General features: G+C 47.6%; 1 protein-coding gene across 1 annotated transcript in view; it reads left to right on the top strand.

The window, feature by feature from the left end:
• LOC146190788 (fat-like cadherin-related tumor suppressor homolog) overlaps positions 1 to 12,367 on the top strand; it is an 86,726-nt gene that overhangs the window by 45,226 nt on the left and 29,133 nt on the right. Inside the window, exons 20-27 of the mRNA XM_084601171.1 lie at positions 1,025 to 2,025; positions 2,624 to 2,777; positions 3,176 to 3,415; positions 4,431 to 4,823; positions 5,359 to 5,570; positions 6,376 to 6,498; positions 6,651 to 7,088; positions 7,766 to 8,173. Coding sequence (XP_084457297.1) covers positions 1,025 to 2,025; positions 2,624 to 2,777; positions 3,176 to 3,415; positions 4,431 to 4,823; positions 5,359 to 5,570; positions 6,376 to 6,498; positions 6,651 to 7,088; positions 7,766 to 8,173 — 2,969 coding nt within the window. The remainder of the gene's footprint in view (positions 1 to 1,024; positions 2,026 to 2,623; positions 2,778 to 3,175; positions 3,416 to 4,430; positions 4,824 to 5,358; positions 5,571 to 6,375; positions 6,499 to 6,650; positions 7,089 to 7,765; positions 8,174 to 12,367) is intronic.

Genomic DNA, 12,367 nt, shown 5'->3' on the forward strand with positions numbered 1-12,367 from the left:
AAGAGAAAGGAAAGACAAATTTTGGGCTGGGGCAACAGAGGATTGGCTGGTGAATCGAAACAGGAGCTTGGATTGACTAAAACGTAGCACGTGATGTTTGAATGCTGTTTTCACAGCACTGGAAGCCTGGCTAACCAAAGTGCTCGATAAGCTGGAGATAGAATATGGAGCCTAGATGAAGAGGCACGCCAGCAAGCAACTAAGGAAAGTATTCACGAGCACTGACAAGGGTGCCGGACAGCTGTAAAGCTGAAAAAAAAAAACAAAAAACAAAAGAGGCAACTCAAAGCAATTGCCACAGAGCAGTGTCGTGTTGAAAAGGACAGTCCGAAGTATGCACCAGGCTATTGTGATTTATTAATTCAGGCCGTAAATTTTAATAGCATGTTTTGAGCTCATTTTTCTCAGTTCGCACTTTTGTAAGAGCACAGCCGTTAGGAAAACTATCATTTCCAAATTCTTTCTCCAAAAGCTGCTTTCAAGGTGGTTTCTGGACTAAAATTTTGTTGGGAACAAGATAACATACTTTTTGGATTCCTAGTTATTTTCTGAGAAAAAAATAAAATCAAATTTGTGACACTTACTGTCTGCAGGAAAAATGAACTTCATTTTTAAAGTGCTGAGCTTTTTACAAAAAGTGTCATGAAGAACTCGCAATTAGCCTTATCCTGCACAAGAAATACCTAGAAGTTACCCAAGCACAAATGGTTAGTACATCTTCATGATTTTTAAAATTATAGTTTTCCTAAGCTGACAAACTTCATTACTCATTATGACAGCTACAGCTTTTTTTTTCTATTTTGTGCTAAGGTGATGGAACATTATATATATTCTAATAAAAGGCAAATAAGCCTTCCCTGCAAACTTTATCGAAATTGGTGCAACTATTCAAAAGGTGACCATTTATCCTACGTAAAGAAATTTGGAATCTGCTTACATGTTTGCTGGCTGTTAAGTCCTCCTCCTTCTTTCTTGTCCATGTAGGCCATGTAAGCTCACGCGTTTGGCGCCTTGACTGTCGCAGGAGCCGGTGTGTTCCAGTTCTTTGTGCACGTCAGTGACCAGGGCAATCCTAGGCCTCTATGGGCTGTGGTGCCCGTCACGGTGGCTGTCGTTCAGCCGCCTGAGGAGCTGCCCGTGCTGGGCGTTTCCACCCGTGACTTGCACGTGCACGAGAATGCAGCCCTTGGCACTCCATTGCTGGCGCTGGCGCCAGGCACCACACTTCTAGGCAGCTCAGAGTTCAGCATTGACGCGGCAAGCAACTTGGTCATTGCTGCACCACTTGATCGTGAACACCAGGCTTCGCATCAGCTAACCCTGCGCACGGAGACACCCCGTGGTCTGGCTTCAGCGCTTGACGTGACCGTGCATGTCATGGACGTCAATGACTGTGACCCTGTCTTTGACGTGATGTCGTACCAAACTGCAGTCGCCGAGAACGCCGAAGAAGGTTGTGTAGTGGCCAGACTGGTGGCCCACGACCCTGACGTCTCGGTGCGAAGGGTGACATACGAATTTTACGAGGAAACTGACCCTGCCGCTGACATCTTCCGGATCGACCCACAGAGTGGTGTTATCACAACTCTAGTAGCACTTGATCGAGAAGCTGTGCCCTTCTACAACTTCACAGTGAGAGCCCGGGATGAAGGTCTGCAGTCTTCCTCAGTGTGGGTGTACGTGGAAGTCCTGGACGTGAATGACAATCCTCCCGTGTTCGAGCAGACCCTATACCAAGTGCAAGTTGCTGAGGATGCTGTTGCTGGCACTGTGGTTGCCAGACTTCGTGTAGAAGATGCCGACAAGGAGCTGGCTCCTGTTGGCTACTACGTGCTCTCCGGTGACCCTGGTCAGCAGTTTGCAGTACGCAGTAGTGGTGAGGTCTTTGTACAAAGACCGCTGGATAGGGAAGCACGTCAGAACTACACTCTCAGAGTGGTGGCCACAGATGGTCTACATGTGGCAACAACTCAGCTTGAGATAACAGTTCTGGACAGCAATGATAATCCACCAATCTGCCTCAAGGTGAGATTTTATTTTTTTGCTTCAGTTGATGGTTGTAAGCTAAATGTATATATACATAGGCTGCTATTTTTTTGAATGCCAGGACACAGCATATGCCTGGGGCACACAATTTTTATAGCAGTGTAACCTGTCTTTTATTTTTAGTTAAAACTTGCCTCTTGTATTTACTGACTACCATTGTGTTAGTTTTTGCACTTTACTATTGCTGATAGCATCTGAAATGAGCCTGAAACACTGAATACCTGTCAGCTGTGACTTTCGCTTAATTTTCAAAAATCAAAATAAATACGGTAGTGCTGGCATGCCACGTAACAACGCGATAAATAGTGTTGTCACAATGAAGTTCCTAAGTAAGTCAATTACAAAATATATTTTTATCGTATTAAGGTTCTTTTAGTCCACTTAATGGTAATTTCTATGAAATAATTTCTGCTGTGTTGTGCATAATGTTCTGGCGCACGAAGTGTGAACTTTGAGAATCCTGAGTAAGCTTTCAACACGTTGTTACAAAAGGGGTAAGCACTGTCACAAAAAGGCATGTGTCTCGTGTTGTGCCATGTGCTTTTTCCATGATTCCTTACGGTGTGGGCCATTGTAGTCCAAGTACACGGAGCTTGTCTCGGAGAGCATCGCTGTGGGTACCGCTATCTTGACGGTTGGAGCCACGGATGCAGATGATGCCCACCATGCTCAGCTACACTTCTACCTTTCGGGCCAAGGATCTGAGGACTTTGTCTTGGATGCCAGCAGTGGTAAGACTCGGGGTACCATCTTGCTCACACTTGGGAGCTGGCCGTAATTTTTTGTAGAAGTGTAGCAAAGTTAGAATTTTCAATTTTGTCAGCGATAGCTTTTAATAGCACAAATATTCAGAACCGCTACACTTGTGGAGACATCTGCTCAGTGAGGGAGGTGGGAGAGTTAGGAGGAGTAGCTGACATGCCACATGAAGAGGCGGCGCAGTGTAAAAAGGGGATGTTGCATAGAATAGCATAACAACAGTCGCTATTTTCTCACATTATACTGCGTAGCATAAATATCACAGTGGCTTTCAGCCTTCATATCTGGAGACTGAAATCATTTAGAACAGCTCTGCGTCATCACTTGGCGCGTTCAAGCGCACGCTGATCATTGCTTGCTTTGAACGTAGGGGTGCTGCACACGGCACGGCCTCTGGATCGGGAACAGCGGTCACACTACTCGCTGGTGGCGCATGTGCGTGACGTGGCTCGCTGGGAGTGGCAATGCAACAGCAGTGTGGAGCTCTTGCTGAGCGATGTCAATGACAACCCGCCTGTGTTTGGCCAGAGCACCTACGAGCTGGCACTGCCCGAGGACACGCCTGCCGGCCGCCTGGTTACGCAAGTGCATGCCTCTGACCGTGATTTGGGTGAGTAGAGCGTGTGATGGAAGCAAAAAAAGATTATTTCAAAGGCAGATGAACATTGATCTAATGAGCATTAACACATTCTAGCGTCATCTAATTTCATCTATTCTAATGAACTTTGCTTTTGCAGAATTCCCTGCATTTTTCAGCCCTATTTGGCTTGTGGTGGGGTTGCCTAAACTCCCATACTTGACTGACAGTTAAGTTATCGGGAATATTCCACGTTTATGAGGTGACTAATTTGAAGGCTGTTCATATGGTCCAAGTGAAGAGTGGCTTTGAAATCCCTAGGGCAACGAAGCCGCTAAAGTGCTGGAGCAAAAGAATCTTCGCATTTTTGCAAGTCCACCAGAGCAGAGTGCAGGCGCATAGACTCTGTGCTGATCAGTCGGGCTTTGTATGTGGAGCAGTTCTTCACGTGATCATGGTGTCCGTTAAGTTTTGAGTACATGCTGCTCACGTTTACATTAAACATTAAGGCTCGTGGTGAATGCAGTAATCATATCTGCAAATATTGCACACTGCTTCTATAGCTGTTTGTGTGGTGCAGCTTCTACAGACTCCATAGTGCAGCTTCTGTTCTTGCATATTTTACTGTTTGTATAAAACTTGACAATTCAATTTCAAACCATGGCACCTGGATACAAAAAAGGAGCTGAGGCATCTTGCATGTCGTGGCATCTGCCCCTTCTAACGTAACATGTTGCATAGTGTCTCAAAATGTGATGCAATGCAGTCATTAATGGGTGTCTGCATAGGGGAACAGTTTGCAGGAAGCAATTACAGTATGGTAAGTCCAAAAACAAAGTGAATAAGGTGAAGCTTTGCATGGATTGCAAAGGAATGCATGGATTTAAGTTACTGGGAAAACCATTTAGCTCCCCTAAAAACCAAAAGGTCTTGCTGCAACCAGTTTTAGAACCCCCTGCTCTAGTGTCTCGAAGCTCTGCTCCTGTTCCTGTCACCATGGAATGGCGCCAGCGGAGTTCCTTGTTGTGATCGAAATGCTCTGGTGCAGGTCCAAACCGACGCCTCAGCTATTCGCTGGTCGAAGCTTCCGCCAACAGCCATTTCAGCATGGATGCACTGTCTGGGCTGGTGCGGTTGGAACGACCGCTCGACCGAGAGGAGTGCGCCAGGTTCAACCTGACCGTGCAGGCGCAGGACCATGGCCAACCTCCCCTGGCTGCTCGTGTGCCCCTGACTGTCTACGTGCAGGACATCAATGACAGCCCGCCTGAGTTTACGCAGCAAGCATATGCTGCTGCGGTCTCTGAAGCTGCCCCCGTGGGCTCACCCATCAACGCTGGTGTGAAGGCCACCAGCCGAGATGCAGGTGTCAATGCTCAGATCACATATTCCCTGGTTGCTGGCAATGACATGGGACACTTCAGCATTGAGCCAAAGACAGGTCAGTTCTCATGTTGGGTCAGGATGTGGCTCTGATATGTGCTTATCTCAGACCCACTGCCTAATATGCTTGTGCAGTCATAGTTGTGGGGTCTGGGATGGACCTTGAAGAAGCATAGCCAAGGCTCACAGTTGAATGTGAAAACTGAACGACCATCTATTTTGAGAAGAACCTCTTATATAGCAGTCACCCTACACACTCCTACCCAGATCCGAGGTACACATATAATAGTTGACAGTCACAATCCAATTCACGAAGTCGAAAGCAAAACTATTATACTGCTACAGATGGGTCATGCGTCAAAAAAATACACTTGGGAACATTTTGGTAGTAACATTATGAAACATAACTACAAAAAATTATCACTAGAGTAAACAGGTTTTGTGATGTAAAGATGCACACAACTCACTGCTGAACTGAAAAATCGTTTTAGGTTAAAAAGCAGGTTAAAATCAAGAGAACTTTTCGTGATCACTTATTCAGGAGCAGCTAAGATGTGTGCCTTAATACATTGTGCCGAATTTTGCTTGCTCAGGTGTACTGCGGGTGGCCCGGCCCTTGGACTTTGAGAGCACTCGGAGCTACCAACTGGCAGTGGAGGCTCGGGATGGGGGCGAGCCACCTCTCAGTGCCCGCTCCTGGTTGAATGTGTCCGTGCTGGACGCAAATGACAATGCGCCTATATTCGGGGGCCCCTATAGTGGCACTGTTGCCGAAGATGCAGCCGTTGGGCAGCTTGTGCTCCAGGTAAGCGATGTGCATGCTCCTCTCACGATGCCGCTTGTCACGCTTTAGCGGAACTCTGCATGCAGCGTCTGAAAACCCGTAGCTTTTGTGCTTGATGGCTTTTATTCCTGTTCCCTTCCATCTTGCCTGAATAGTCTCTTCAATGTCGTCTTGCACCCAGTGCCGTCATGTGTTCTTGTGCTCATAACCACAAAGTATCGTAGTGCTGTCTTTCGGCATGGAGCACTAATCATGTGCTTAAAAAGATAGCCTGACTATCACATAACACCCATAACACCTAACCTAACCTAACCTAACCTAACCACACCACACCACACCACACTGCACCGCACCGCACCGCACCACACCACACCACGTGCAACTGTGATAATGTGGTAAAGTTCTTTATTGCAGGCAAGAGTGTCACACAACAATGACGGGGTAGTTTATGGATTGTAGACTGCACTTTCAGCTTGTTTTTACAGAAGCTGCGAGAAATGCCTTTGTGCTTGATTTATCTGAGAGCATACCCTGGATCGATTTTTGCAGTGAGCCGCTAGTATTCCCATTTAGACACGTGCATTTTTCTTGTTGATATGGTTTGTATTTTTGCTTGAGCTTAGTCAATTTAACGCTTTGCACTTTTACCAACTACCCCAAGGAGTTGATTTGACTTGTGTGATTTCTATCATGACACTGCATGCAGTGTGGAATTTTATTGTCAGGAGACACTGCCTTGCGCTTTAGGTGAAAGGTAGTTCTCGGGCTGTTGTCTCTAATAGCAGCTTGCATAAGTCATCTGGGCACTGCCTTTGACGGCGTGCAGGTGCAAGCCAGTGACGCTGACAGCGGTGGAGAGCTGCGCTATGCTCTGCTGCAGCCGGGTCCTTTTGCCCTGGATCCGGCCACTGGTCAGCTGAGTGTGGCTGGACCACTGGACCATGAGATGGCAAGTGTGCTACTCTCTCATTTGGCCACTAAGGCAATAACTATCAATTCACTTTGGCACAGCGTGTAACAGAGGTGTGCAGAGAAACGGGGAGTGGAGAGGTGTGTTGTAAGGTGAACCATGATATAGACGGTGGCTGGGGGAACATGCAGGTGAGCCGGTATGCACTGGAGGTGGAGTGCTGGGATGGTGGCACACCTCCACTCTCAGCTCGAGCGCTGGTGCATCTGGAGGTGCTGGATGTGAATGACCATCCACCACGCTTTGACCAGAGCAACTACACGGCCGTGGTGCATGAGGGCCGGCCAGCCGGCTGGACTGTGCTGTCTTTCTCGCTCAGCGATGCTGACTCTGCTGCACATGGGCCTCCTTTTCGGCTACAGCTGCTGCTGGAAGGAGCTCGAGCTGAGCAGGAAGAGGAGGAGCCCTTTTTCCACATTGAGGGCCAAGAACTGCGGTTGGCACGACCGCTTAATCCGCGCTCGCGGCATGAGCTGCGTGTGCAGGCTTACGACTCGGGCAGCCCACCTCTGGCAGCAGAGGCACACGTCACTGTGCTCGCTGTTGAGAAGAGCCGTTTCAGGCCACAGGTGAGTTTGCATTGTGTACTTTTGTGTTAGCTTATATATCTGCATATTTATTTTGCATGAAACTTAGTGAAACTACGGTAAGAAGAACCATTAAATCATTTAGAAAAATGCACTTGTAGTTTCATTGTTTATACTAAACTGCTAGTTGTAGCATAAAAATAATTAAACCCCCTTGTATATTTGCTTGCTTATTTACTTTAAATAGATGTTTCATCACATTATCAGATTTTTAAAGATGATATTGTAACGTGACCATGAAGACCGTATGGCAGGTTTGACAGGCCAGGTTCACACAGCCAGCGGACAGCAGCACAGGCACAACAAGACAAAGTCCAACGAAACACGCACACCTCGATGACCTCTTCTTTCTTCATTTTCCTGGCTCTCCTGAACACTAACACTTCTTCTTCTCCTTAACAATATCATATCAGAAGCTATAAAAAAAGATTGCAATAGCAAAGGAAACAAAAACCAGTCAGAACATACATTTACTTATTATGAACTGAAAGATAGGCTAGCTCTTTTGTTCCCAGCAAGCTCGTGGTAATGTGTACATTTCTAGAAAAAGGAAAGAACTTTTTTAACATGACTGCAAGGAGTTAGTCACCTTCTTTACCACATTTCCTGCAGCACTACCCCTTAAGTCATCATATTGTGTTACCTGAACTGTGTTACAGGTTCAGGCTCTGACTGTGGTTGTCTCTTCTTACCTGGACGACTTCCCTGGAGGGCTGCTGGGCCGGGTGCATGCCGTGGATGAGGACCCGTATGACCGTGTCAGCCTGACCCTTTCCGGGCCACATGCATCACTGTTTGTCCTCGACAGGGACGATGGGACTTTGCGTGCTTTGCCAGGCCTCGATGCCGGCACCTATGTGCTTAACGTGAGCGCTTCTGATGGCAGCACAACACCGACACATGCACCAGTGAATGTGCACGTCGTCGGCGTGTCCGAGGAGGCTCTCAAGGCAGCTGTGGCTTTGCGCTTGGCTGGAACCACGGCTGAGCGCTTCCTAGTTACGGACCGGCGGCCATTGCTACGAGCTTTGCGGACAGCTCTCAGCGTGCGCTTGCGGGACCTGTTGGTGCGTATGCTTCCCTTCTTTTGTTTTACTTTTGGTCTTAGCAGTGGTGGAATTTGGCACTGGCTGAACTTGTGGGAGAATGTGTGGGGCAAGATGTGAGAGGTGTTGCTAATTGCTGGGAACACACTACTCTCAGGCGCGTCAAGTTCAGCCAGTGGCTACAGCGCTCTCATGTTGGGCATACATCTTGATCATGCCATAAAGCTATTTTACGATACAGTGAGCTAGCATCTGCTGGCGGTAGCTATAGACCAGGTATTCTAACAACACAGTTAAGCTGCACATGCTTTTCTCCACGTTCCTGTTTGTTTGTTTTTTTTGTGCCACCTTGTCTGCATAGGCAAAGATTGAATTTATTTCCTTTTTGATGGGGCCACATATACAGTTATAATTTAGTGTATATTTACACAAATATAAATGTACGTTAGTGCTGGTGTATGCAGCAGCAAATGGAAACAGTTCACTTTATGGCGCACATTCGAGCACTTGCCCTCCTTCCATCCTCTACAAATGGGCGTAGCCACCAATGCATTGCATCAGCACAGCTAGCTCCATTTCCAAGCGAGTTAGATGCTGGCTGCTGCTATGCCGTGAAGCAGCAATATAGTCAAGGAAACAGCTGTTTGATACTGCTATAGCCCCATCGTGTCACGAATGCTCCAGTTAGCTTGGAGTAACTTGTATGCTAGAAAGGATCAGTTTCATTCATTTGTTGCCTCTTTTGCTGTGTCGATCTTTACTTACATTCTTTTGAACTATATGCAACTTTAACATGTTCATGACTAACGCAGCCACTTGCACATGCTAATGCAGTCATAGTAGCCTTTGTGTCGTGTCTGCCAGTCTATTAAGTGGTGGTACTATCTTTATTGTACTCTAGCATACCAGGTTATAGTGGAGGTCTACGGAATAATTTTGACCACTTGGGTATCTTAAACGTGCACTGATGTCACACAGCACATGGATGCTTTTGCATTTCGCCACTACAGTCGAACCCGGTTATATCGAACCCGGATACAGCCGAACCCGGTTATATCGAATCCGGATATATCGAATTTTGGTTATATCGAACTCACAAAATATCCCCTTGAAAATCCAATGTAAAAGTATAGGAAAGCCGCGTCTATATCGAACTCAATTTCACCGGTCGTTCGATATATCGAACTCCGCACCACGCACTGGAAAGTGTGCCAAAAACGATTGCATCACCCTTGGCCGTTTGCCGCGTGACATTTTCAAGCCACGCGCGGAAGGAATGAGAGGGGACAATTTGGTGACGGCTGGTCTGGGCAGCGCTGCGCCCATTCCCCAAAGGCGCGCGCATCTGCAGTTGTCGTTTCCCGCGCGCCAGCACATGACGTTTGCAAGCCATGTGTGTGGGTGTGCCCATTCTTTTGCCGAGCTATCTCTCTCCTTCAGCACGCGCAACGCATGCGCCAAGGCAGCTCAGCCCGCTTTCAGACAGACATCGGACGCTTTATCCAGCGTGTGTTGCGAACCCTCTGCGTGCGGCGGCGCGGCGGCTGACGTGGCTATGGCGCCTGCGGATGTTAAAAAGCAGCTTTTTTTTTTTTTTCTTTTTGGCGACTCATCCTTTCTTATCGTTGTGCTGTATGCGCGGCGTAGCGTAAGATATGGCGGCTGCGGACGTTTAGAAGCGGCAGGTTTTTTTTTCTTTTTTTTTTTTTTTTTTGCGGGGATGTTTATTATTATTTTTTTTTATCGTTTATCTTTGCATGTATGAATCAGCGAAAGCACGCGGTCAGCTGCTGCGATCATAACGCCCGCCCCAAGCGCGGCGTGGTAAATCGAACCAGTTTTGTGCAATCAAGCCATCACGGGCACTCTGCCAAGTTCGCTCCCCGACACCGCTGGAGCTATCAAAAGATAAACGCGCGCCCTGACGTTATCGCCGCGCAGCATCTTGGCACGCTGCCATTGAGCTGTGGCTGAGACGACCGAAACGGACTGACGCGCCATCGACATGCAAGCGAAAATTCTCGCGATTTCTGCCGCCGCGGCGACACAGAAACCTTGTTTTGAGCTGCCGCGGTGCTTGAGCGGCGAGAGGGATGCAGTTCCTACAAGTTTGAAAATTTTCGCTCTGTCGCTGCCGCTCGTCACTGAGATCGCTCAGTCGCTTGCATGTGAGCGAGCTGGCCTTAACGCATTTTTTTTTTTTAATTTTCGGGTGCAAAAGTGGAGGGTGGGTTCATTATGCGAGTGGGTTGATTACGCGACAAATACGGTATCGTTTTTTCGCATCGTAAGTGCCGTCACAAGCCGATTTCTGTATATCGAATTATCGATATATCGAACTATTTCGCGATCCCCTTCGAGTTCGATATATCCGGGTTCGACTGTATATCGAATTTGGTTATATCGAACTCACGGAATATCCCATTGAAAATCCCATGTAAAAGTATAGGAAAGCTGCGTCATATATCGAACTCAATTTCACCGGTCGTTCGATATATCGAACTCCGCACCACGCACGGGAAAGTGTGCCTTCCCCAAAGACGATCGCATCACCCTTGGTCGTTTGTCGCGTAACGTTTTCAAGCCACGTGTGGAAGGAATGAGAGGGGACAGTTCTGGACAGCGCCGCGCCCATTCCCCAAAGGCGCGCGCATCTGCAGTTATCGTTTTCCACGCGCCAACACATGACGTTTGCAAGCCATGTGCGTGGGTGTGCCCATTCTTTTGCCGAGCTATCTCTCTCCTTCAGCACGCGCTACGCATGCGCTAAGCAAGCTCAGCCCATTTTCAGACAGACATCGGACGCTTTATCCAGCGTGTGTTGCGAACCCTCTGCGCGCGGCGGCTGACGTGGCTATGGCGCCTGCGGACGTTAAGAAGCGGCAGCTCTCTCTGTTTTTCTTTTTTTTTTTCTTTTTTTTGCGGGAGTCATCCTTTCTTATCGTTGTGTTGTATGCGCGACGTAGCGTAAGATATGGCGGATGTGGATGTTAAGAAGCGGCAGGCCTTTTTTTTTTTTTTTTTTTTTTTCTTTCTTTTTTTTGGGGGGGGGGGGGGGGGAGCCGTTTATTTTGCATGTATGAATCAACAGAAGCACGCGGTCTGCTGCTGCGATCATGACGCCCGCCCCAAGCGCGGCGTGATAAATCGAACCAGGCTTGTGCAATCAAGCCATCATGGGCACTCTGCCAAGTTGCCACGGGAGGAGCCACATAAAAAGATAAACGCGCCCTGACGTTATCGCTGCCCAGCATCTTGGCACGCTGCCAAGAAATGAGCTGTGGATGCGACGACACGCCAACCACATGCAAGCGAAAACGCTCGCAATTTCTGCCGCAGCGACACAGAAACCTTGTATCGAGCTGTCGCGGTGGCTCGAGCGGCAAGAGGGACGCAGTTCCAACAAGTTTGAAATTTTTCGCTCTGTCGCTGCCGCTCGTCGCTGAGATCGCTCAATCGCTTGCATGTGAACGAGCTGGTCTTAAAGCATTTTTTTTTTTTTTTTTTTCAAATTCTCGGGTGCAAAAGTGGAGGGTGGGTTCATTATGCGAGTGAGTTGATTACACGACACTTGCGGTATCGTTTTTTGGCATCGTAAATGCTGTCACAAGCCGATTTTTGTGTATCGAATTATCGATATATCGAACTATTTCGCGATCCCCTTCGAGTTCGATATATCCGGGTTCGACTGTATCAAAATGCGGCTACCGTAATCGGGTTCAAACTATGGTACTCCAGTCAGTAGCCTAGCATCTTAACCACTGGTATATGCCTAACAGTGTGCTGATGTATCCGGTTGACGCGAAGAACAATGTTGAATGTGAGAAGGATGTCTGAGAAGGAACGAGGTTTTTGGAAGGCCCTTCAGGAGATTCTTCGTTTTTGCCTGAACCCCTACAACTGAGGTGAAATCAGTTCCTTTTAAGCAAGCTTTAACGTAGGAAATAAAAAGAGTCGCATGGAGCCAAATCAGGTGAATATGGAGGATGCTCCATCACAGTAATGTTTTTGCTGGTCAGAAACTGCTTGACAGATAGGGCCGTGTGAGCGGGTGCATTGTCTCGCGTGCAACAGTACTCCATCACTCCACAACTGTGACCTTTTTCTCCTAATTTTTTCACGAAGTCTTTTTAGTACTTCATTAAAATTCCACTCTTTTTTCAAGCTACACACTTAGTCTCGTTTCTTTTATGTCACGCCTCGTATGCTATTTAG

Source organism: Amblyomma maculatum, chromosome 4 (genome assembly GCF_055883805.1).
Source record: "Amblyomma maculatum isolate TAMU_Amacu chromosome 4, ASM5588380v1, whole genome shotgun sequence".
Classification (NCBI taxonomy): Eukaryota; Metazoa; Arthropoda; class Arachnida; order Ixodida; family Ixodidae; genus Amblyomma; species Amblyomma maculatum.